The sequence below is a fragment of the Poromitra crassiceps genome (assembly GCF_964638095.1).
Source record: "Poromitra crassiceps genome assembly, chromosome: 27".
NCBI lineage: Eukaryota > Metazoa > Chordata > Actinopteri > Beryciformes > Melamphaidae > Poromitra > Poromitra crassiceps.
In genome coordinates, this window is record NC_139650.1 from 9,126,696 (window position 1) to 9,152,757 (window position 26,062).

General features: G+C 44.2%; 2 protein-coding genes and 1 pseudogene across 3 annotated transcripts in view; 2 read left to right on the top strand and 1 right to left on the bottom strand.

Moving 5' to 3' along the window:
- Positions 1 to 2,339: 2,339 nt before the first annotated feature.
- cUnh6orf89 (chromosome Un C6orf89 homolog) lies at positions 2,340 to 10,154 on the top strand. Its single transcript, XM_083661655.1, has 8 exons — positions 2,340 to 2,466; positions 3,171 to 3,448; positions 4,384 to 4,549; positions 5,096 to 5,244; positions 7,197 to 7,345; positions 8,190 to 8,325; positions 8,449 to 8,572; positions 9,001 to 10,154. The coding sequence occupies exons 2-8, from the start codon at positions 3,260 to 3,262 to the stop codon at positions 9,081 to 9,083; spliced, it is 996 nt and encodes a 331-aa protein (XP_083517781.1). The 5' UTR covers positions 2,340 to 2,466; positions 3,171 to 3,259; the 3' UTR covers positions 9,084 to 10,154.
- A 1,449-nt stretch (positions 10,155 to 11,603) lies between these two features.
- On the top strand, positions 11,604 to 14,529 carry LOC310799421 (citrate synthase, mitochondrial pseudogene; annotated as a pseudogene). Its single transcript has 3 exons — positions 11,604 to 12,571; positions 12,704 to 13,116; positions 14,519 to 14,529. The product of its transcript is annotated as a citrate synthase, mitochondrial pseudogene (transcript).
- A 757-nt stretch (positions 14,530 to 15,286) lies between these two features.
- LOC310799422 (dihydropyridine-sensitive L-type skeletal muscle calcium channel subunit alpha-1-like) overlaps positions 15,287 to 26,062 on the bottom strand; it is a gene marked incomplete at both ends in the record, with an annotated part of 54,021 nt that continues 43,245 nt past the window's right edge. Inside the window, 15 exons of the mRNA XM_083662006.1 lie at positions 15,287 to 15,484; positions 17,060 to 17,165; positions 17,903 to 18,054; positions 18,160 to 18,285; positions 18,522 to 18,652; positions 19,137 to 19,238; positions 19,687 to 19,789; positions 20,230 to 20,326; positions 20,718 to 20,845; positions 21,515 to 21,674; positions 22,770 to 22,861; positions 23,201 to 23,266; positions 23,363 to 23,488; positions 23,573 to 23,599; positions 25,009 to 25,056. Coding sequence (XP_083518132.1) covers positions 15,287 to 15,484; positions 17,060 to 17,165; positions 17,903 to 18,054; positions 18,160 to 18,285; positions 18,522 to 18,652; positions 19,137 to 19,238; positions 19,687 to 19,789; positions 20,230 to 20,326; positions 20,718 to 20,845; positions 21,515 to 21,674; positions 22,770 to 22,861; positions 23,201 to 23,266; positions 23,363 to 23,488; positions 23,573 to 23,599; positions 25,009 to 25,056 — 1,662 coding nt within the window. The remainder of the gene's footprint in view (positions 15,485 to 17,059; positions 17,166 to 17,902; positions 18,055 to 18,159; positions 18,286 to 18,521; positions 18,653 to 19,136; positions 19,239 to 19,686; positions 19,790 to 20,229; positions 20,327 to 20,717; positions 20,846 to 21,514; positions 21,675 to 22,769; positions 22,862 to 23,200; positions 23,267 to 23,362; positions 23,489 to 23,572; positions 23,600 to 25,008; positions 25,057 to 26,062) is intronic.

Sequence of the window (26,062 nt, forward strand, 5' to 3'; positions counted from 1 at the left end):
GCTTGACGCTGGAGTCCTGCGGAGACGGCTAGGCTGGGCCTCCCATAAGGGACACCAGAACACAGAACCAGTCCAGTTTGTGCCCCAAAATCCTATCAATAAGACGGTAGGTGGTGGAACTGGACCGGAGTCCCATCAGCAGGTGGTCGGAGGAGTTTTTGACCGCTGGCTCTCAGTCAGGGCATGGCTACTTGTAGCGGCATTTCCTCATTATGGCCGGCTGATTGATTGTGGACTTGAAAAGACATGGGAAACATCAATAAAAGACTACAAGTAAACACGGGGGTCCCTACTTTCAAGCCTGAATAAATAGTGCTTTCACTGGCAGAACTTGGCTGAGAGCTTGACACTGCTTAGTCAAGGAAAAACCAACATCTGAAGGGGGTCTTTGAAGAGACAATCAAACAAACAAGTCTTTTAACGTGGATTAGATCAAACGTTTGGTGAGTTTTCTCACCAGTGGTCGGGTTCAAACTGGGGTTCGGCCTATATGGGTTTTTGGTGGTTGATGCAAATCAGATTAGTAGCTATGGCAGCTCATCAAGTACACTGGTTTATAAGGTTTTATCAAGCTAATCTAAAATTGATGGAAGGGGGGAAAATTATGGAAGGGGAATCTGAATGTAGGTTTCTTGAATGCTCATGTCTGTATGTATATATATATATATATATATATATATATATATACTTGTGTGTGTGTGTGTGTGTGTGTGTGTGTGTGTGTGTGTGTGTGTGTGTGTGTGTGTGTGTGTGTGTGTATATACACATACAACTCTAAATCTAGCACTAAATCTTTCACTGCCTGCCTCATGTGCTGCTCATGTGAAACAGTTGGGAGAAGAGAAGAGGGGGCAATTCCGCCAAAAAATTGAAGATAGCCTAATAGAAAGACAATAAACACTTGCTAAGCTCAAGTGTTTTATATGTATTGCTCCATGGCAAATCTATACATATACTGCCCTCTGCTGGTTCTTGTAGAAAATGCATTACATTGTTGCAAAAAGTCAAAAGGAGGCCCCGTGTCCTGGTTATCATCCAGGGAGAGAAAGTGAGTGAAGAGGGTGGACTCATACAAGTATCTTGGGATCCAAATCAATATAATTCATGTGATTATTAGGTCAACTTCGAGGATTTTGGTGTCTGCAAAAGTAAGCGACAGCACTTCCACCATTTTTGTAGAACGACCCAAGATTGTTTTCTCAGCAAAACATGATGTCACAGTGAAGTTGACCTTTGACATTTTAGATATAAAATCTCATCACTTAATCATTTTATCCAATAAGACAGTTATGTGAAATGTTTATCAAGTTATGGCCAAAAACGTCTTTTGTGAGGTAACAGTGAGCTTGACCTTTGACCACCAAATTGTAATCGGTTCATCATTGAGTCCAAGTGGATGTTTGTACCAGATGAAATTCCCACAAGGCGTTCCTGAGATGTCACCTTCATGAGAATGGAACAGACGGAGGTGAGGGCAGTAGGGCACAGTGACCTGGCTTGAACTCATGTGAAGAAATTCCCTGGAGGCATTACTGATATTGCATTAACAACCATCGAACGGCTGGATGTGAGGTCAGGTCACAGTGACCTTGAACTTTGACCACAAAATCTAATCAGCTTCTCCTTCAGTCCAAGTGGACGTTTGAGCCAAATTTGAAGAAATTGCCTCAAGGCGTTACTGAGATATCGCGTTAACGAGCATGGGATGGACGGACGGACGTTCAATCCAAAAACATAATGCCTCTGGCCACGGCTGTCGCCGGTAGAGGCATACATTTTTTTTTAACTCACACAGGAGGAGACGTTATCATACAATATTGTTTATTGTTTATTGTTTATTATGGATCCCCTTTAGTCTGACTATTCAGACTATTCTTCCTGGGGTCCCTGCAACATACAGAAAATACAAAACAATATAATGCAGTTTTACACTGCACACAACAAGACAGTGAACAATGTTCCCATTAAAATGGGGGCGAGCACAGGAGACTCAGCTAGGCGTGGGCTAAGATTGAAGCATTGTGCTCTAAATAGCAAAGTCCCTGAGACAGCCTATCTCAATATGTCTGCAAATAATATGCAAAACAAATAGGATCAAAGAAAAGGTCTGTGAATTTGTTAATTTTATTTAGCAAATGTTGGCTGGTCGATAATAATACTGATACAATAACTTATGGAGAGGACGAACGATTCTCCATTTTTGGGCTTGTATCAGTGGTTTCTAATTATTGAATCTAATCATAGCTTGATGTAGTACTTTTAATGAACTATGGGTGGCAGCAATACGCTTCGTAGCCTCTGATCTGCCGGAGAGGAAGCAAACGAAGAAGAAGAAGCAGCAAGTGCAACACAGCAGGCTCAGTTTGGCAGCTGTCTAGTTAATGCAGATAGTATGTGACAATGTTTACTTTCCAAGTCAATTGAGACATAAGAAGCGCTCATTGCGGCATTGGACCACAGATTAAGGTGGGGGATTTCATTATGTTATGTTATGTTGTGCTCCTTTCCTTGATGTGACAACTAAAAAATGTTAACTAAGGATAGCAAACACACCAGCTAACCTGACATCTAGCGTTAGGAGCTAGCCATATATGTCGTGGTAGTTTTGCTAACTCAACGCTCACGTCGCGTAGGTTAATAATAGAATAATAATTAATAGAATAATCTCGTGGCATTGGCTACAAGCCTGTAAGATATGAGACTGACAGTTTTAGACGTGGTGACTGTAACAATAATATTCCACCCAAAAAGCTCACGTCAATACCGAACGTAAACTGGACTGTTGGCATTTGCATCGAAAGTTAATGTGTACCCAGCAGGATATTCTGTAGGTAGGCCATTCGCTACTGCAACGTTAGCTGCGAAATAAGTCCCATTTGGTCTTGAATTAAGAGAAAGTCACGCCAAACAGGTTACTGCGTCAGCTGTCACTTCCTAGAGTCTATAGTAGGAAGTCACCTAGATGTGTAGTTGAGTTGATTTTTGCATGGCATTTTCTCCAGACATGAGAGAACAACACTTATTGGGGCTAGGTGTGGCAAGCTACCAATGTGTTTATTTTGACTTGTTTTAGCATAGCTAAAAAAAACGATCAACACCACACCAGTAAATAACATAAGTGAAGCTAACTGGTCTTGAAAATCACAAGTATATCTCTGATTTATACACAGGTGACACCATGTCCATTGGCCCAGCAGTGCTTCAATAAGAAGAGACGAGTTATTTGACAGTTGGGCCACTGTCACTCACTGCCATCGTTATGGGTACAACGATGAGTGAGCCGTGTATCTACGACAAGCTGTCTGACAGCATCGACATCCTCCGCCAGTCGGGCTACCGCTACGGCATGTCCGAGAGAGAGATCGAGAAGTTCATCAAACAGGTGCTGGAGACCAATGAGCCCAGGAGAGACCCTCCTCAGTTCCCCATCCTGAGAGCTACCATCAAGGTGACGGCTGGAAACACACCTACTCCAAGAGAAAGGCTTGTACTGTGCTGAAGCATGAAGTCATGGTCTCATGTGCATTGCAAGCACTTCATTCAAATATCAGCCCTAAGAATGGCTTCAGATTGCTTTTCACTGAGGATGGGCCAATAGTCAACTGATAAGATCAGTCAATAATGTTTGGAATTGCAACTGACATTGCTTTTTTTTTTTTACCTCGCACATAATACTATATGGCAGCTCAGAACAATTTTTCATGTCAGGGTTTTCATGTCTACTAATTTGATACAAGCGGCAACCTTACAAAGCACATGAATTAAAATGAACTCTGGTTTCACCCACACTTTGGCTTATCAGGGACTCATTGAACTATTTTCCTCTGCCGCAGTATTCACCTTATGTAGCCCCGCCCACTTGACCCAGTTGTGTTATGACTTCCTGTTCAAAACACCGTCTGTTTTACCTGCTCACTAGTAACTATACTGTCACAGGAAGTGTAAACACAACAGGAAGTAACTGGCTGAGCCCTGTGTTGGAACATACGGTGAATAGACTGCTGTGAGGTGAAAGTGAGCCAGGTAGAGTTTGGTAGAAGACTATCCACCACTCAGTGAAAAGGGTGTAGTAGTGCTGCTTTCTGGGCGGTGAACATAAATGCTTGCGTTGTCGCCATATTGCCTTTTTGTAGTTAGTTTGACATATGTCATTTGGCCCGCTTGTTAACAATAAGAGACTAGCAATGGGAGATTGCAGTTTCAACAGACATCTGACTTGGGAGCCGATATTCTCTGTGGGTCCTACTACATTAGGTCCATAGCTTGTCACTGTATTTATCCTTTAAAGATCCCATTTTAACAAATGTAAACATGAATAAATGTGGAGCCAAGACAAGTTGCCTGAAATGCCAGATGTAAATGGAGTCTTTGTTATGTTTCCAGTTTGTGGTGGCGGTGGGCTTTCTGCTGGTGGTAGTGCTGGCCTTCACCTACCCCCAGAGCGCCCCTCAGCTGGGTCTGGTCAACCTGGGCTGTTACAACTGGTCCTCACCCCTCAGCCATGTCCGCCTGCTGTCCCTGCCCATCGCCAAGAAGTACAACCTGCAAGGTCCACACCCTTCTCTTACACACACTCACACTGCACGTGCACGCACGCACACACACACACACACTCAAATGTAAATAGCATTTTCACCAATCAAGAGACATTCTATATCTAGAGAAAGGGATGTTCAAACTGTCTTTGTTAAATTCTTATTAATGTTTTAGAATGATAGGAAGAAGATACTGTATAGGGCAAGATCTCTATGTATTTTATCTTATCTTATCTTATATTGATAAGAACCGAAGATAGTTTGTTCCACTTTCCACTGCAACATAATAAGACTGCAGCAGGCACTGTTGTAAAAGAAGCAGCGACTCATCTTGTCTTCAGTATACTCTTTGTCTGCGATAAAAACGGAAGTAGCGGCGATACTGGTTCCGGTCATACCTCCGTGAAAAACTCCGGGGGGGGAGTTGTTGTTTCCCCCCCCCCCGTTTTGTCCGTGGTTTCTGAACGATGACGCGCTCCGCAGTGTCTCTCTAGTGTGTTGCTTCACTTGCATGACAGATGAGAACTATGCTTCCTTACATCCCTCTCTCCGTGCTGCAGGTTTCCATGAATGGTGGAGTGCCGGCTCTCTCAGACAGAGCCTAGTCAACTGCTCGGGCTGTGCAGAGATCTCCTCTGTGCTGGAAGTCCCAGAGAGCCTCAGAGAGACTGTGGCCCTGCGCAGAGGACCCCAGCTTGTACTGCTTAAGGTATAGCTGACCATGGTGACATTACCAAAGACGTACACTATCAAATAAGTCAAGGTTCCTTATTGAAATCATTAGTACAGTTGCGCTCATAGTATCTTTATATTGGGATAGGCACAATCCAGCACTCGTGCTCTGATCGGCAATTGGATTTTCCCGGTAAATTCGATTTCACCATGAAAGTTCCCCATACTTTGAGCTGTTGAAATACATTATAGTTTTTAACATAGCCTCTTACCTACCATACTCTCCTTCCAAAAGATGTCCTCATCATCTACTCTGAGAGAGCATGATCGTCATTTTCTTTTGGTGCGGTAAAGACTTTCTTTCTTGGTTACGGCCGCGCGCCCGATTTTACGGCATGCAACATGATGTTAGCCTGAAAGCAGCAACAGGCTCTCAACTGATAATGCATTTCAGATAAGCTTGGCTGTTCACTATAAAGCTCTGTATGCGCGTTGTGAGGAGAAGTCAAAAGCTATCAGAGGTCAGTATCAGCCTGCAGCCTACAGCAGCTCCCTCTCCCTCACTCACCCATTCACACTCTGCGCTAGCTGACAGTTAGCTGTTAGCCTGCAACGAGCTAACAAAACTTGATGTTTAACTTATACCCCGTTCAAGACAACTCAGACCGCCGGAAAAAATGGGTTCCGACCTGTAAAAAGTGAATTGAACGGTCGTTTAGGCCAGAATTACAGCTCGGAAATTCGGGTATCATTCAGAGCTCCGGTTTCTCCGAGTTGACGTCACAGCCACATCACAAATGGCAACTTGCATCGTTAATCATAATCACAAAATGATTATAAAGACGTTTGTTGACGTTTTAACACACAATTTGAGGTCTTAATGATGTAATGTTAACGTTTCATATGTGTTTGTGTCATCTGGGTTTCGCTCCGTGTGAAATTCAGCATTCAGCATGTTCGGTTAGCATTGTTCGCTAGTAGGTAGCTACCATGCTAACGCGGGTTGCTATAGCAACAGTTTGGGTTTCCCCCCCGAGCGGGAGGTGCAGCGTGAACGCAAATCTGTCCGGGCCGGAGGTTCCGTGTTGAAACTTACGGCGGTCCGAGTTGTCTTGAATGCGGTATTACAGGTTATTGTCAGCTGCACTTCCAGCAGACAATACAGTGCTGTGGAACAAGCAAAGGCTTACCAGATAGTTACAAATAGTCTACGTGTCCCGTGTAATGCATACCGCCTTTACAGTAACGTTAACATAAAACCCCTGTCTAAAAATAGATTTCCCCAGTAGCACACCAGCCGTGGTGCGTTCAAGGTCCAGACTCCAGAATATATAGACCAAATCACCGTGACGTCACCATGTAAACAAATTTACTTCCGGGTACCACTTGGGGAAGGCGGCAGGTTTAAATGTGCGTGTTGTCAAATAAATGCTGTCAAACCCTCTCGTTGTTTTCGGCCGACTACTTTCAATTTAAATGGTTAAACGGTTGGTAAACATGCTTGTCCGACGTATCTAGCCTTTCTTCTGTGTTTGTTTTATGTAGTGTTAGCTAGCTAATAACCTTTGTTTGTCTGTCAAACTCGCTGTTTTTTTACGTTACAGACAGAGTAACCTCGCGTCACCAGGCTCTTCTCGGCGAGAAAGAGCCTGGTACAGACAGAGCTATAGCTTCAAGTCTACTCTAGTCTGGTCCAACAGGTAAATTAGCTAGTCTGGTCTCCACTAACGTTAGTGAAAGTGTTGTTATGAATGATATTAAACAACAACACAACACGGACGAACCATTTTTGTCTTCTTTGTCTGTTTTTGTCTTCAACACGTCAGTTTGTGCCGTCCACCGCCATTATAATGTGTGGACCTCAGGGGTACCCGGAAGTAAATGTAAACATCCCGCTGATTTGGTCTATTGTAAATAAACTAACATTGTGATTCACTCCTACCTGCCTGCTGCGTCCTGTACATTGCTTTCTCTTGTCTGGTCCTATAGGGCGGGGAGTCTCTGAGCGTCCAGCGGCAGCAGCTAGAGGAGCTCTACTCAGCACATTCAGGCTCCATGTCCATCCTGCTGGAGGACGACGCTCTTTACAACCTCAACCAGGGCCTCCCCCAGGGCCCGGCTAACTTCACCCTGCTCTGGTACACATCCACTCTCTTCTGTTGAAACTCTGCCAGGGATGGAGGTTGCTTCTTATTTTTGTGGTTTAAACAAAATACTCACATGAACTCCGTTTGCACAGGATTAAATCTTAATCAGCGTCACATTGTGAAAGGGCTTCACAACACGCACATTATGAAAACATGAAATGAAAACGCGCCCCCACCACTAGGGGCGGGTGGGTGAGGGGGTGGGTGGAGAGTCGCTGCAATGAATCAACAGCAGCTCAGTCATCATTCTAAAGGCCAATGTCCGCCAGATGTGCGAGTCGCGCCCATGTAATCTTGTCGGACGCAAGCGGACCCGGCAAAAATCTACCAGATGCGTATTTTTCTGACTCTGCTAAGACTACCCAGCCACTGCCATGCACACAGTAGATGCTCATTCAACAGGTGCACACGGACCAGGAAAACAGGACAAGCACATTCATTCTTTTCAGCAGGAACCTGAACTAGTGCTGAGCTAACTGGTCTAACCTTAAGGTCCTTACACATCAAGAGCGATGCGAATATACAGCACGATATTGCGATGCGAGTTTTGACCCACCTGTCAATCACAGCCACAGATGTGTGCACGTCGGAAGCGAATTTCTGAAAAATCGACCGTGGTTCGAAAAAATAAACGCCGCAATAACGCTCGGCGAAAATTCGCCGTTGGTATGCACGGTTGCATTGACTGATATAGGTTCGGAAAATATTATTGACGTGCGAATTAATCGCATGAAGAAAATGCTCCCGATGTGTAAGGACCTTTACTCTAAGAAGAGACTGAGTCACTCTTTAGATAATTGAAATTGAGGAATGGTTCTATTTTATGTTTGTTCAGGAGGTTTAGCTCTGGAACCAGAGAGAAGGTGTTGCGGTGGTTGTTCCCCAAGGCGGAGCTCTGCCCCCTGCTGGACAGTGCTGGGACAACACTGCAGCGCTGCCTGGTCACCCACAGCACAAACTCACAGAGCAAGGTGAGTCCAACTGCTCTGTGTCATGACCTTTGCTGATGCATGTTATGCTGTGTCCCTCCCTTAACTTTAACTTAAGTAAGGGTCCAGAGAGGGGCTGGGAGCTGACATGTAGGTGCGTTTCAGGGTGTTGAAGTGCTGGGCTGGCTCGTGGTAGGAGAGGGGCTGCCAACCGTCCGGGTGCTGCCAGTTCAACGCTGTCAGAAACACTGCAGCTCCTTCAACCTCTGGCTTGGACCTGGAGACATGGGTAACTAACTAACCACCACTCTCCACTTCAAGTCCACATTCATTCTGGCCACGTGCAACACAGACACTGGCATTTTAACTGCTAAGCCCTTTGTTACAAGCGTGTCAAATACCAAACTACATCATATATTTCACCGAGATTTGATTTGCGCACCGAGAGGTAAGCACCAGATTTAGCCTAGGCCCCTCCCCCTGCCTCTACAAGGAAGCACAGTGGAGACAGAAAGTTCCGCGGCTCGATGCCGGTGAAGCACGCACGCACACACAGTGCCAGGGACAAGGGGGAGAAGCAGTATAGTGTACGACCTCGCACAAACCTGCACCTCTCACTTCAACACCTGGGCGTGATTTCCATGAATAAAAGGACAATATTGGCTCACGTTTAACCCATTGAACTTTTTTTCCTCTTTGACCCCGTCACCTGCCTAGTGTACGCCGACCCCCGCTACTGGCAAATGGAGCTCTTCCCCGGGAGAGGCCAGAACATCTTCTGCGACGGATCAGCCTTTTAACGTGGAAGTGGAATACTCGGTGTGGCGGAACGTCAAGTTGAGGAGACAGTTCAGGACTTGATAGCCGGGACTCGACGTCGAGGTTCCTCCCACCTTCTCTCACGCCTACTGCCGATCGGCTAAGAATGTATGGCCATTGGCCTCCTGTTGAGGAAGGTTGCGACCGGAGCTCACTGGCCCTGTCGGACTGGACACAAAACATTGCTCTTGTTAGAACAGTGGTTCTCTTCTATGAGAAACACCGACGTCTTGTTCTTCTACACACGTTCCATCTGTGGCCCAGTCCAACAACACCGAATAAGCAACTCATTCCTTTCTAAACCCTTCTTGTCTCATCCTTCGCAAATCTGCAGCCCTCAGCAAGTGGCGTCACTCTGACATTTTGGTGTTCTGTACGTCGGTTTGGAGAGGAGGGCTGTGTCCAACAAGGAGGGACTAGGAGGACTAGGAGGGACTGCACAAACAACCCATTTTGAATAAGGGATCTTGGTATATTTTAAGAGTTATACAGTGGATATAGCTCAGAAATGACACTGTGACAATGTCCTCATGTCTCATAGCAGGTTGCAGCTGTCTCATGGTCATAGTGTGACAGCTGTGATGTTAATCGCAATGCATGCGATTAAGAATATTTACAATGGTCGGCTCAAGCAGGAGTCGTTCTTCCCGTGTCCACTGAAGCTGTTTTTGGCTGCGCTAGCTAGTGCCATAGCTTGAGCTCTACAAGGTGAATATAGAATGATTTTTTGGAGGCTAATTTCCTCTCTGAGCTCAGTCATGCCTTTCTTAAGTTTCATAGTATTTAAGTTTTATGAAGTCATTCCCTTATCTGTTATTAATTTGTCTGTTAAAAAAAAACCTTCTTTAGCCAGCCTTTGAAAATTGTCAAATGATCAATGATTTGACGCCACCCCCTCCCTTGATGTTAATCAGTTGTCGCCAATATGGTCATTGCTACTGTTTTGAGCCACAGCATTATGGAATCAAATTATATTGTAATTTATTTGCAGATTTTATGGAGATAAGTCAGCCCAAATTCAATCAATGTGTAGTCGTGCATTTCCTGATAAATTTGATTGACTTGGACAAAGCTGCTTTCTGTTTTTCTTTTATTTTCTAATGTTACTATTATTGTGACAACTGGATGTACATACTGTGATGGTGGAACCAGAGCTATTCTGGATTGTGTTAATTTTCACTATTTGTTAGAAGGATAAACCCCTTGAGATGAACCATCTCGTTTTCAAGGGGGTCTTTAGCACAAATATACAGAAAGAAAACAGGTGTTACATAAAACAAACAACATACAAATACACTCATACATATGATACACATAAGAAGCTCTCCCAGGCCTAGCCACTCCCCAACCCCTTAGTCCCCCAAAGATAGCATAATGCTTACAGTGAGAATACATACTGTAAGTGTACACATACCCAGATAAGGTGAATTTACATGCATGATGTATCATGAATGAGCAAGTTATTTCAAAATCTCAAACATAATTAGAAGCAAGAGCAGCTTGTTAGGAGATAAGTGAGGAGAGATGTCTTTAAGGACTGAAAAGATGCGATCGATCTAAGTGAACTAGGCAAATTGTTCCAGACAGACGGAGCATTAAATTTAAACACACAACGTCCAATGTCTTTGTAAATTCTAGGAATGAAGAAAAATGGATGCTCAGCATGCCTGAGACTATACGCTGATCTATATGGAATTAAGAATTATTTTAAGTATGAAGGATAATGAAAGAAAATACATTTAAAAATAAACTGCAGCCAGTGAGAATGTCTATGAGCTTTAGGCGTTAAGCAGTTTAGTGACTCATACATATATGACAGTGATGGGTTCTATAAGGACATCTCAAAACAAAGGCTATTGTAAACTACATTGAGAGCTCGAAGATTTGTTTCTCAGGCGCTCTGATAGACAAATAGACAAATAACAATTAATTAATGATAGTAATACTTTTGATTACCATGTTGGCCTCTTCAAGCTGCAACAGTGCATTTTTGATCAAAGCAAGCCATCTAAACACCAATGAGCCGTATATGAAGGCAAAAGAGATGGACATCTCAATGGGACTAACATGGTGAAGTTAAGGAGGAATACAAAAATGAAATGGCTTTTCCGTAGGCAGTGCCAACATAAGTATGTGGTGGAAACAGTACAATTGAAATTATGAAAACATTTGAACATTACATCAATGGCACTGACTAGTTTGAGTTTGATTTTTTTTTTTATGGTTCTGGAATTAATCTGTTGTGGGGGAGTGGGGCGCTAACAGCGATATTTTACATAGCCACTCACATAGATATTGTGACATCATCAGTGATGTCACAATGGCTCGAGTGACATCACTGATGATAAGAAATTGGCTCGAGCCAGGATGTCACTCGATTATGATGTCATCGGTGACGTACTCTATGATGTCATCAGTGATGTCAGTCGAGCAATTGTCATCCCTCTTCAATCTTGTGCTTGCTGTGGCTTTCTCGGAAGTAACACTTTGCCACAGACACAATGTCAACACAATTCCTGTCTATCAGGAGGCTAGCACCCAAACTCCTCAATTCTAACAATGCCAACTGTGTCGTCGTGGCTGCCAGACATGCCAGCACAACAGCAAATCTAAAGGATGCTCTGGCTGACCTTATCCCCAAAGAGCAGAGCAGGATCAAGAACTTCAGAGAGCAGTGTGGCTGCACCAACATCAGACAGATTACTGTTGACATGGTGTATGGCGGTATGAGGGGGATGAAGGCTTTGGTGTATGAGACGTCTGTGCTGGATGCTGATGAGGGCATCCGTTTCCGTGGCTACAGCATTCCAGGGTGTCAGAAGTCGCTGCCCAAGGCTCCAGGAGGTCACGAGCCGGAGGCCTCTTCTGGCTGCTGGTGACGGGCCAGGTGCCCAATGAGGAACAGGTGAACTGGCTGTCAAAAGAATGGGCCAGGAGAGCAGCTCTCCCCTCTCACGTTGTCACCATGTTGGATCATTTCCCCACACACCTACACCCCATATGTCTCAGCTCAGCGCTGCCATCACAGCTCTGGACAGTGAGAGCAGCTTTGCGCGGGCCTACTCCGAGGGCGTCTCAAAGACCAGGTACTGGGAGTTTGTCTATGAAGACTCCATGGACTTGATTGCCAAGCTGCCCTGCGTCGCTGCCAAGATGTACCGCAACCTCTACCGCGAGGGCAGCAGCATCGGAGTCATCGACTCCAACCTGGACTGGTCCCACCACTTCACCAACATGCTGGGCTACAGCGACGGCCAGTTCACCGAGCTCATGATGAGGCTCTACCTCATCACCATCCACAGTGACCATGAAGGAGGCGACGTCAGTGCCCACACCTGCCACCTGGCGGGCAGTGCGCTGTCTGACCCCTACGTCTCCTTCAGTGCAGCAGATGAATGGCCTGGCCGCTCCTCTGCATGGCCTGGCCAATCAGGAGGTGCTGGTGTGGCTGACCGCCCTGCAGAAGGAGGTGCTGGTGTGGCTGACGGCCCTGCAGAAGGAGGTGCTGGTGTGGCTGACGGCCCTGCAGAAGGAGGTGCTGGTGTGGCTGACGGCCCTGCAGAAGGAGGTGCTGGTGTGGCTGACGGCCCTGCACAAGGAGTTGGGCGGAGAGGTGTCTGACGAGAGGATGAGGTGTCTGACGAGAGAATGAGGGACTACATCTGGAACACACTCGAGTCGGGCAGGGTGCGTCCTGACGAAGACCGACCCGCGTTTTACACGTGCCAGCGTGAGTTTGCCCTGAAGCACCTCCCCAACGAGCCCGTGTTCAAGATGGTGGCCGAGCTTTACAAGATCGTGCCTGATGTGCTGCTGGAGCAGGGCAAGTCCAAGAACCCATGGCCCAATGTGGATGCCCACAGTGGAGTGCTGCTGCAGCACTATGGGATGACTGAGATTAATTACTACACGGTGCTGTTCAGCGTGTCACGGGCCCTGGGCCTGGGTGTGCTGGCCCAGCTGGCTTCCCCCTGGAGCGGCCCAAGTCCATGAGCACGGAGGGACTGATGGCACGTACTGGTGGGGACCAAGTCAGGTTGAGGAGGAGCAAAGCCGAAGGGAGTTGGGGGTTAGTGTACAGCAGGGGTGTCCAAACGTTTTTTTAATGGGGGGCTAGATTAGATCATGTGAAAATACCGGGGGGCCAGCTGCTTCTCGCATCATAATGGGTTATAAAAAAATAAACATAAGAAATCACATACTTTATACAATTGTACTCTAAGGATTTTGTTTACCATCTGAAAACATTAGTTCTGCCTGTGTTGTTCCTACATGGTGCTTGTCTACAAACTGTATGATAGTGCTGTCATCATTAGGTGAATGGAAACATGTGAATTGAACTTGCTTGGCCATATAATAGTCTATTTTGAGAGACAAGCCGGGACATGCCTGGTGACGTACAGGGATGGGGGCATAATAATAATATTATTATAATATAATAACAGGGTGGTGAGGTGCGGTGGGGACCCACACGAACACAACCAGAATCTGCCCTATTATAGTAGTAAACAAACACAATCCATCAACTGAGCATGCCAACACCACTGACTGATGATTCATAGCCACTGTTGATGTCTGTTACCTTCAAACTGAAGAGATAGGCTTCCACGATTTAATAACCATATAGATTGAAGCACTCTTTTGTGCACCAGTCAATCCCAAAGCGAAATAAACATGGAGCTTAATCCGAGACTAAATGCACGTTAAAGGGCGTTGAATAGTCTTCTGTGATTATAATGTCATGTTGAATGTACTGTCTCTGTCCTATTTTTAATGTTTTTCTTTCTTGTGATGTTGTAAATGGAGCCGCTATGATGCAAGAACAACTTCAGACTTGTCTGACAATAATCGTCGAGTGATGTCATACCCACTTATGATTGTGATGTCATCAGTGATGTCATAAATCACTGATGATGCCATACCCACGAATAATGTCATAGATTTTTTTTATACAATATTTTTTATTTTTTCAGTTTGCAAATGATTGTAACAGTGACAGTATAATAGATTATTTTGCAAACAAGTATACAGTATATATACCTGCTCCTGCCACCTCTTGTTGCAGTAATATCTCAACATACCTATTGGTCTCTAGAAAATAAATAAAATGTCTGCAGACAACTTAAAAAAAAAAAAAAAAATGCGTCTTACAGTGTAAGTTAACCTTTCCATTGACATACCGGAGGACATATCTCGAAGCCACATACCGATTTGTGGCCCATCGAATGATGTCATAGATTCTATGACGTCACTGATGATGTCACAATGTCTTCTTCTTCTGTGGTGTTTTATGGCAAGTTGGCATTATTTATGTTGCATTACTTGGCAAAATTGCAAGTGGAGTCACCTGTTTTGCCATTTTTGCAGAGACATCGCGTGAATTTTGAAAAATTACAATCCCCCACAAATATTGCAGAGATTGGTTGAATTTAAATTAATTATTGCAATCTCAAAATCGCAATTTCCTGGAGGGACTTACGATCTTACCATGTTAAATCTAGGATATGGCCTTACAAGTAGTACCTCATTGGAAGTAATTTACCTTTCTTCTTGGCTTCCTTGCATTAAATGCACTGTGATGATAACATGTCTGCCCACCAAAGAGATGTCCAGCTCCAGTCATGTTCAGAAATCATGAGGGGATTTTCTGAAAGTTCCCTTTCTTTGTGGGGGTGGAAATAAGCCTTCCCTTGTGCTATCAATGACTACAACCATGACACAATCATGCACAATCAATGCAGATATGTCATATAGCAAAGTGTTAAAACAAACTGAAAATGAAAAAAATTGATATTGGTCAGGAAAAAAGACTTGAATGTAAAACCACATCCTAAACAGTTACCTTTACTGTATATAGGATTCTAATATAAATTAATAGATCACATATCTCTCTCCTTCACTACTGTAAAAAGTTGGCTATACATTCTTTCAAATAAACCCTGGACGACAACATCGTCTAAGTCTAATATATTCAGCCCAAGTTCAAAAGCCATCAGTCACATAGACCTGTGTCATCATCAGATAGTCTCCTCAATAAATCAGATCTCAACCCAAGTCTCAATGCGCCCAATTAGTACGGGGTGACATGTCATCGACGGCAATGGTTAACATACAGCCATACATCCCATTACTGAGCCACTTGGTCTACTACACTAGGTCGTGGTGTGGGGGTGGGGTTGGTCTACTACACTAGGTCGTGGTGTGGGGGTGGGGTTGGCAGCCTCTTGCGTCGGACCCCCCTTTTGCTTCTGTTGAGAAGCTCCTTGGCTGTGGTCTCCATCTCCTCAGAGTCCACGTGCATGGCTTCAGTGAACGCTTTCCTCGTTACGGAGACAAACCGAGGGTCAGCGGCCAGTTCCTCCAAACCGCTGTTTGTGAGGACCTGAGAGGACAGAGTGAGAACAAGTGAGGCATCCAAAGTGTTGTGCAGTGTGCACTCCTCTTTATAGTGATGATCACCATGGCACGGCTCAAATTGATCACTATAACTGTGATCACGATAAGCAGATTCCACTGTAGTGTCAGTGATGAAAATAAGTCAAACTGAGTCTGCAATGCAGTCTTCAATGGAGACTGTATGCAAAGGGAGCTCACACTCACAACAAATAGAAGAAAAAACATCTAAAACCATGATGGTCAAAGCCAGAATAGATACACACCTAGTACCTTAAAGGAACAGCTCACCCGAAAATCTAAAATACATATATTCCCTCTCACCTGTAGTGCTATTTATCCATCTATATCGTTTTGTCTTAGTTGCCTGAGTTTTGGAGATATCGGCCGCAGAGATGTCTGCCTTCTCTCGAATACAATGGAACTGGATGGCACTCGGCTTGTGGTGCTCAAAGTGCCAAAGAAATACATTTGATAAACTCAACAGCAAATGTCTCTTTCCAGAAATCATGACCCCGTTACTCAAGATAATCCACAGACCTTGTTATGAGCAGTTTCATGGAGGAACTATTTTCTTTTGACCGAACTACACCCGCTAGCTGCTAGCTAGTTCCTACATGAGACTGCAAAAGAAAATAGTTCCTACATGAAACTGCTCACAACAAAGTCTGTGCATTATCTTGAGTAACCGGGTCATGATTTCTGCATTTTTTTGGGTGCTTCGAGCACCACAAGCCGAGTGCCATCCAGTTCCATTGTATTGGAGAGAAGGCAGAAACTCTGCGGCCGATATCTCCAAAACTCAGGCAACTATCCCAAAACGATATAGATGGATAAATAGCACTACAGGTGAGAGGAAAAATATGTATTTTGGATTTAGGGTGAGCTGTCCCTTTAACAAATATCCTTCTATTCCTAAATGCCAGGGAAATAAGGCCCAGGCTGGAAAGCTCATGTGTTTTTTTAACACAATAGGAGAAATATGTGTGTGCAACTAGTGATGCACGGTAGTTTATATTGTGTAGGCCTACATAGCATAGCTTGACCAATATGGGTTTTTTGAACGAATTGATACATTGAGCCACTATTTTGTTGCAATATTCAATCTTTAAATGTTATGTTGGAATTTGGTCAATTTTAAAATTAAAGGAGTACTTCACCGAAAAAAAAACAATGCTGATTTGTTAACACATAATCTCACACATTATCAGGTATTCATTTCGCTTGACAGAGTTGATTTGAGGTAAGTTGTGAACGAGTGATGTCATTTTGTGCATGAATGACATCACTGGTTCACAACTCAAACCAAATGACTGTCTGCAAAACTGTTGGCCGTTTTCGGGCGTGAGATCATGTGCAAAATAAATCAGCGTTGTTTTTTGGTGAAGTTCTCCTTTAAGTCAAGTAAATAGAACTCAGTTTCAGCTTTGACAGACTGTTTTTGTGTAGCTGTAACTTAACCACCACAATATGGTACAGTATGGCAGTCTAAGCCTAGTTCATAACATCATGCTGTATAGAGGGCATGTTACACTGAGGTCCTGTCTCTGTCCTCTTCACCCACCTGCTGGATCAGGAGGTCAGCTGAACTGGAGGGTTGTGAAGCTCCATCGTTGGTTGCTGGATGTTCAGTGGAGGGATGTGAAAAGGCCTCACTGTCAGTGGCAAAGCTGCAACGACAAGAGAGGAAGTTGCATCCGTATATAATCTGCTTCAGTACAGTATGTGCACGAACGTCTGCTGCTAATGTGGATACAATGCACATTTTGCTCATCCTTTTTATATACGCTGTAAATACACCTTCTTTGTTTCCTTCATGTTACCATGTTCTCTCTCACTTTTATATTGTATGAATGCCGTACATGTTGCCCTTGTGTGTGTGTGTGTGTGTGTGTGTGTGTGTGTGTGTGTGTGTGTGTGTGTGTCTGTGTGTGTGTGTCTGTGTGTGTGTGTGTGTGTGTGTGTGTGTGTGTGTGTATGTGTGTGTGTGTGTGTGTGTGTCTGTGTCTGTGTCTGTGTGTGTGTGTGTGTGTGTGTGTGTGTGTGTGTGTGTGTGTGTGTGTGTGTGTGTATGTGTGTGTGTGTATGTGTGTGTGTGTGTGTGTGTGTGTGTGTCTGTCTGTCTGTCTGTCAGCCAAGGAGAAATGTGTGTTCAAACTTGGAATGAATGTTGGTTTTGGGCCAAGGAAGAACTGATTCAAGGAAACTGTATTGTCACACATGCAGCAGACACCAACCATGCCGATAAATACAATATAAATACACAATAAAAAATAGATACAAAATAGAAAATCCTGTGGACATTTGTACAGTAAGAGGTTTGTGCAAAATATGCCTGTCTGAAAATAGCCCATAAGACCGAGTCAAGGCCAAGACCGAGGGGGCGCAAAACAACAAAGACACAGACCTGTCCTCCATGGCGATTTGGACGTTATTGTTGTTGTTGGCTCCCTCTGCCATCTGCAGGGGGCGCTGGCTGGTGGCCTGGTTGGCATTGGCTGGTGGTGCACTCTCCGTGGAAAAAGGGTCCATGTGGTTCCCAAACAGACCACCTTGTCTCTAGGTTGGAGAACATAACACCGTTTTTTTTAGCCTCTCTGCTGAGCACACATAGATTATATATAGAATATAGATGCATCCATCCATCAGTTCCTATTGTGTCACCCTGAAGATGCCCTCGTCAGTAGCCTCGTCCATGGCTCGGTCCATCTCCTCTTCATTCATCAGGTCCCCAGAGATGGCCCTGTGGAGCTCTGGAGCTGCTTCCTCCTGAATGTTCCTCAGCCCCGCCTGATGGACAGTGGGAAAGAGAGAGAAAGGGAGGGGAGGTTAAAAGTTAGCCGCCCTGCTCAGCAACAGAACACAGCACCTGGTCCAGTTGCAGTGGAGGTTCTGGGGGGCTGAGTACGCAGCAACCCTGGTCCAATACTAACCTGATACTGCCACACACACCTGCTGTACATGTACACACACTGATACAACGAGAAGATCAGGGCCTAACTGGATATCACCAGTTAACTGCTGACCTGGATCTCATTGGTAGCACTGTTCTTGGTGGGCCGGAAGCCGTAATACTCTTCCTGTCTCTTCTTCAGCTTCCTGAAGTAGTCCTGGATCAAGAAGGTGGCGTAGAACTTCCCTACTGTCACCTCATCATCTGATAAAACACACAGACAACTAAACTCAAGGTCCTTACACATCGGGAGCGTTTTTTTCGTGCGATTAATTCGCACGTCAATAATATTTTCCGAACCTATATCAGTTAATGCAACCGTGCATACCAACGGCGAAGTTTCGCTGAGCGTTATTGCGGTGTTTATTTTTTCGAACCACGGTCGATTTTTCAGAAATTCGCTTCCGATGTGTACACATCTGTGGCTGTGATTGACAGGTGGGTCAAAACTCGCATCGCAATTTCGTGCCGTATATTCGCATCGCTCTTGATGTGTAAGGACCTTCAGAGTGGAGAAAAGAAAATGCTACCACACAAATCACAATACTACATTTTGTTAAGAAAGACCTGACACAATTTACAATTTGTTTTCACATCACAAATTCACATTTGACATTGAACATAAGAGATGCTGCCGTTTCAACGGCAAGGTCATTCTGGACTGTGTATATTTTGCATGAAAGCTGACCCCCAATTGGCGGGATGACCTGGTCCAATAGTTTCATGCTGGTGCGCTTCCAGATCTTCTTGATGATGGCTCTCAGTTCCTCATTGGCTTGCTCAAAATTACCTGATCAAAACAAGGAGAATAATATTGTTCTCAATAAATGAAATCAGTGAAATCAGGGCCTCCAAAAAAAGATACATGGACAAAATTGAGACAAAACATGGATAATGGACAAACCTAGGCTCTGTCTGGGACAGTATACTGTATGAAGACCATCAGGGGGCTTCAAAACAGAAGCAAGAGTAAAGTTGTGCCTAAAGTTTGTAAATCAGTAGTTTGCAGTTATTATAGTGTACGTGTATTTGTTCAACCAAACAAATTATTTGTATTTGTGTTCAAATAAATGCAGAAGTGGACGGAGCTTAAAGCAGAAGTTTGTGTGGTTTAACGTTCAAAGTCCTCCAAATTCCCTATAGTATTTGTTAGGATTATTATGAGGCTGAGCCTATGGCCTGACAACCTATTGTTATTTCACACACGCACGCACGCACACACGCACACACACACACACCTTCAGTCTTGATTTTCAGTGCAGTCCTGACCAGTGCGAACAGTGTGGCATTGAAGGTGACCGTTCCATCACTGTTGAGAGGCATGTTCATGGACACCAGCCTCTGAAGACACACACAGATAAAGTGTATGTGGTTCATCTTATACAATACAATACAATACAATACAATACAATACAATACAACACAATACAATACAATACAATACAATACAATACAATACAATACAATATTGCCCCCTTGGTTTTACCTCATACCTCATATAGCCAATGGGATGGCTGGAACCAAATTCGATTTGATTGCACTTGCAACTTGTGATTGTCTTTAGTTATCTTCCTGCTACGCTGCATACAGACACTAAGACAAATTCCTCGTATGTAACTTGCATACTGTGGCAATAAAAGTGATTCTGATTCTGAAATATAAAGTATTTAGAAATATTTAGAAATAATTTATTTATGATCAAGATGAATGGCAAAAATTATTCCGCCAATGATTTTAGCATTATCCTCATGTGATATCTACCTCAATGTCAATGCATTTACCTTGCAGGCAATACGATGAGGACAGAATTTGCCAAAACCCAGGGGAGGAGGGATCCTCCGCAGAAGCGTCACAACGTCCAGGTGCTTAATACGCCCCCTGTAGGATAGGATGAGAAAATGAGGATGAGGAGTCGGGACACATCGGCACACATCGGCACACACACACACACACACACACACACACACACACACACACACACACACACACACACACACACACACACACACACACACACACACACACACACACACACACACACACACACACACACACACACACACACACACACACACACACACACACACACACACACACACACACACACACACACACACACACACACACACACACACACACACACACACACACACACACACACACACACACACACACACACACACACACACACACACACACACACACACACACACACACACACACACACACACACACACACACACACACACACACACACACACACACACACGTGGCTTCAGGGTCATATTCTGCCCAGATCTTCTTGAACTCATCCAGGTGTTGGGGGCCGAGGATCGACCAATCACGTGTCAAGTAGTCAAAGTTATCCATGATGACAGCCACAAACAGGTTGATGATCTGTGAAGGTCAAAGGTAATATGTGTATGCAGTAGTGTCTGAAGTACCTGAAAGCCACACTTGAGTAAAAGTACCTTGAGTAAAAGTACAGATTTCTTCCCAGGAATTTACTTTGGTAGAAGATAAAGTCACTAGAATATTACAGTACTCGAGTAAAAGCCTTACTGTACTTAAGTATAGAAAGTACAAGTACAAGCAGGGGCGGACTGGGATTATAATTCAGGCCGCGCATTAGATACCAGGCAGGCCGGGCCGATACGGGCCGACGCGCGTGCCGGCGTCCGAAGGGCGGCGTCGAAAAATTTGGGCCGTTTGAAGCCCAATTTGGGCCGTTTGAAGCCAGATTTGGGCCGTTTGAAGCCAAATTTGGGCCGAGTCCAATTTTACAATGAGATGCACCCACTTTAACCCTGAATAAAGTAATAAAACCACTAGTAAACCAGTAGGCGGCGCCTGGCCTGCTGTTCAGTGAGTGAGCACAAAAAAATAATAATTGCAGGCCAGGCCAGGCCAGGCCACCGGGCATTTGCCCGACGTGCCCGATTATGCAGTCCGCGCCTGAGTACAAGTAAACGGGGGTATGAGTCCTGGTGTCTTTGAGCAGGACACTTTGAAGTCCCTCCAGAGAAGAGTGTCAGCTGAAGGACTGAAGTGTATCTGTGTGTTTACCAGGAAGGCACAGAGCATGTAGAAGCTCATGAAGTAGATGATGGCGAAGTTGGCTCCACAGGTGTACTCTTCCCCCGGCAGGTAGTCCGATTTGGGGTCACACCTCTTCCCATACATACATGCCAACATCACTTCATGCCACGCCTCTCCGGTAGCACACCTACACAGGACACAGCAGAGACATAGAGTTATTGATCAATGTCTCAATGATTACTTGACCAGCTGGGATTTCTGACTTTCACAACTCACTTTCTGCTCAATATTCTGTTTGGAACAACAAAAAACCCACCCTCTGGAGGTTCAAGGTATTACAGTCTGTAGTCTCTATGCACCTCCATTCTCTCTCTTTCAATGTGACCATTTTCAATCCAAAAGAAAACTCCAGTGTTCCTCCACAACAGCATTTACACCGTGGGACAATAAAACCATCATCGAAGCCCATGGAAATAATAAGAATAAGAATAATTCATTCATTATGTTACTAACACCATTTTTGGTCAATTTGAGGTCTCTCTTTCCCCCTTTTCTATCTTCTTTATGGAGTGGATTGTAAATGAGATGTCACAGCTATATTTGAGTTATGCCGCTATGAGAGATAAAGACTGCATATCCCATGTTGCACTGGGGTTCCGGGTGTGTGACATCATTCCATGTGTCGGCTTCGCACACTTGTGTTAATGTTTGATTGATATCAGCTGAGGATGCCGAGCGCAAAAGTCGACACATAGAGCTAAAACAGAGAGAGACAGTCTATATAGTATACTGTAGCGGTGTAACAACAACATTTTGATGGAGCCACTTGAATGGTGTGTTACACCGTTACACAATACCTTTACGTTGATACATAGATCAACACACTGGAATAAGGGCAGTGTTAGTATCTGGAGCACACGGGTCACTGGTGAGAAGGTTTCTTTAATAGGCTAAGTGCACAAACGTTTCGATGCAACGCGTCTTCATCAGGGTCAAACGTTTGACCCTGATGAAGACGCATTGGCCTGATGAAGACGCGTTGCGTCGAAACGTTGGTGCACTTAGCCTATTAAAAGAAACCTTCTCACCAGTGACCCGTGTGCTCCAGATTCTTCCTTTGCTGTGATATCCTCCTGTTCTGAGAAGCACCGACCTTCCCTCTGTGGGGGAGCTGAAGCGCAAGAGATGTCCTTCTTCAAGGGCAGTGTTAGTGTTACTATATAAACCTTTGGTGATAGATTGTATGATATACTGTTGCAGCAAAGTAAGAGAGGCCACCAACCTGAACAACAGCAGCACAGCTTGTGGGAATGTCTGAAAGTTGTTGTTCCTGTTGATATACGTGCCATCAACCAAGGCGATTTTACCAAATATCTGCAGAGAAGACGATTGAAGACATTTTTTTTTTTTTTGTGATCAAATTTTTATTCAATTTTGTCAAATGAAGATCATGACAGCGGTACTATAAATAGTACAAGGAGTCATATGCATACATACAGCAATTGACAGGCTATATTTATATCACCAATGCCTTGCAAAGAAAAGATTAAAAATACATGAAGACATCATTTTAAAGGGTTCTGTTTGTTTGTTTGTTTGTTTGTTTGTTTGTTTGTGTGTGTGTGTGTGTGTGTGTGTGTGTGTGTGTGTGTGTGTGTGTGTGTGTGTGTGTGTGCGTGTGCATGCGTGCGTGCGTGCGTGTGTGTAAAATACCTGCATCCCGACCACAGCGTAGATGAAGAACAGCATCAGAATGAGCAGAGCCACGTAGGGTAGAGCCTGCGACACAGCATCACATCGGAGACAAAATGGTAACCAATCAAAAGAGTGGCTGAATTATATTGACCAAGCGTTTTGGCAGCAGACTAAACTGACCTGGAAGGACTTGATGAAGGTCCACAGAAGATTGCGTATGCCTTCAGAGCGATTGAGAAGTTTGACCAGACGCATGACACGAAACAGTCTGAAGAAGGTGATGGACACACTCATGTTCTCAGAGGACTTTCCAGAGAGAAGACAAAGAGGACATTACATTGTGCTAAATGCAGCAAAAATACCAGTCAAAGGAAATTCATAGCAACTCACGGCAATTGCTTGCATGGGATCCACATCCTGAAGTAACACAAAAAAATCAAGTTTCAATGTTTTGACATTATTAATAAAGCACTGAGGCCCACTGTTAAAAATGTGCATTTTTGGTGTGTGCATCAAAACCAAACTTTAACACCGTTAAAACTCTCACCTTTATCAGACTCGGCAATGAAGGCGAACGTTGTTAGTGCCAAAAGAATCAGATCTAATCATTTTGGAAAATATTAGTGACAAAGCAAATCCTCGCATTAGTAACACAGAACAATCCGTGCAGGCATCTGGTGAAATATTCAATTCAAAAGGTCAAATGTTCGTGATAAACAAAAGGTAGGGTAAGTAATTGTTGTCACAATGTCTAGACGACCTTCAGCCAAATGTGCAAACTAGGTTTAGATTGATTGGCTTTTATTATTCTTATTTTTCAGATATTAGCCAATCAACATCGTCCACCTCTGATATGATAGAGCAGCGGTTCTCAACTGGTGGGTCGTGACCCACGTGGGGCCGTTTTGAGTGGATCGGGGATGTGTGTGTGAACAAAAGAAAAAGTTCTTCTACTCGTTGAGGACGCCGACATCTGCGGCCGACGTTACTGTCCTTCAGAGGCTGTAGAGGGCTCGTTTTTAAAGGCAGATTGAAGATACTGGTATCTTATGAAACTAGAAGATCTAAATACTGTTACAGTGGGTATTCCACTCTAACAACAATGAAGTAATAATTAAACTTTCTTTGTGCCCACTAAATCAGATATTCAATATCAGCGCAAAATATCAGCTATCGACAGACGGTTTAAGCGGTCAAAAAGCCATATCGAACTAAATAATGTCTTGGATTATTTTCAATAATGAAGATTACTTAGCAGCTAACGCCCAGTTCAGGTCATATCACAGTGCACGCCCCCTTTCTTTAAGGTTGTATAACCCATTCATTGTTAGGCTCGCCGCCTTTCATTGATGCTGTCTCCTCATCCATTCACAGTTTACCACGCTGCATGTGGCAATAACCAATCAGCCCAAGCTATTCTTTTCCAGCTGATCCCAATCACCTAATCAGCGTAGTATATCAGAGTCCATGATGTTTTACTCTGTTTGCTATGTGCTGTGTATGTGCCATGTGTCATTCTCAATTGCTGATCATCGCTGAAGCAGTTGTTTTCGCCCCACCTCCTCCCCTGACCACCACCATCGTCATGACTCCTGAAGAATTCCCTATGGGGGATTTCCTATCCTATTCTTCACCGACGACGCCCTCTCATCATCTCAGGAGAGCGTCATCATATCATGGAGTCACACGCCAAAAACTAATTTGTTGTATCATTAAAGCTTTGTTAAACTTTCTACTAGTCTCTCATGATTGAAACCTACTTAATACAGAGTTCATGCAACATGTGGATGCCAGTCATGCAATACTGAAGCATGGTGAATAGTTACAGCACAGCCGTGGAGACAGTAAAGCCCTCCAGAGGAGGCCAGTGCTGCCTGTGGGAGGAGAGACAGAAGCAGGAAGTGAGGTCAGAGGAGGAAGGACTAGCTATGGAGGTGTGCGTGTAGCGTCGGTGGGTAATGGAAGACGAAAGACCGCATAGAAAGCTGAGAAGAAAAACAAGACATGAGAGGTCAAATTAAGGACCACCTTAAAAGAAAACAGAAGATGGGTGCCTGTGCAAGCTGTATTGTGTCTTCATAAGGTTTACTGTACCACTGCTACCTTCACTAAACTACTGTTTACTCAAAATTGTATATCCACGTAAATCCATACTTGAGAGTTAAACAAATTGTCTGTTGCATTAAACAAATTGAATAAATATCATGCTAAAAAGTGCCGTTTTCCAGATTTGGTCTAATGTCAATCCTCAAGTTCACCCCCTCCCCCCCCTCCCTAGAGATAACTTGTCAAAATCAGCACTGTGGCCAGTCGAGTATTATGATGTGTTTTTTCCTTAGATTTTCTGTGACAGTAATAAACTCTTTGCAGGTGGTGCTCTTTATCTTTACAACCACTGAGGCTATCAGCACTCATACTTGACACTTGACACTTGTCTATAAAACACAGCAGATGAGCCGTGGACAACCATGACCCATGTGAGTGTTTTCAGACTTGGTCTCACTTCTTGTGGGAAAACTGTGACAATTTCAACTTTAAATGGAGTTCGACCTTTTTGGCCACTCGTGTCACAGTAAAGTCACCAGAAGTATGTCACTCTAGTGATGGCAAAAAAAGACAGATGTGTGATGAAGTGAGGGATTATTTTCTGCCCTTAGCACCTGATCTGGAATCAACAGTGTAGCACCTGATCTGGAATCAACAGTGACAAATCTGTATCCACCTGATCTGGAATCAACAGTGACAAATCTGTATCCACCTAAAAATTGAAGCGGGGAAAAGGAAAGGAGCGTGTGGGAGGAGTTGCTGGGGGCAGAAAGTAACCAGACAAACACTGTGATACTGAAGACATGGGAGGGAGCGGGGATGTAGCAACAACAT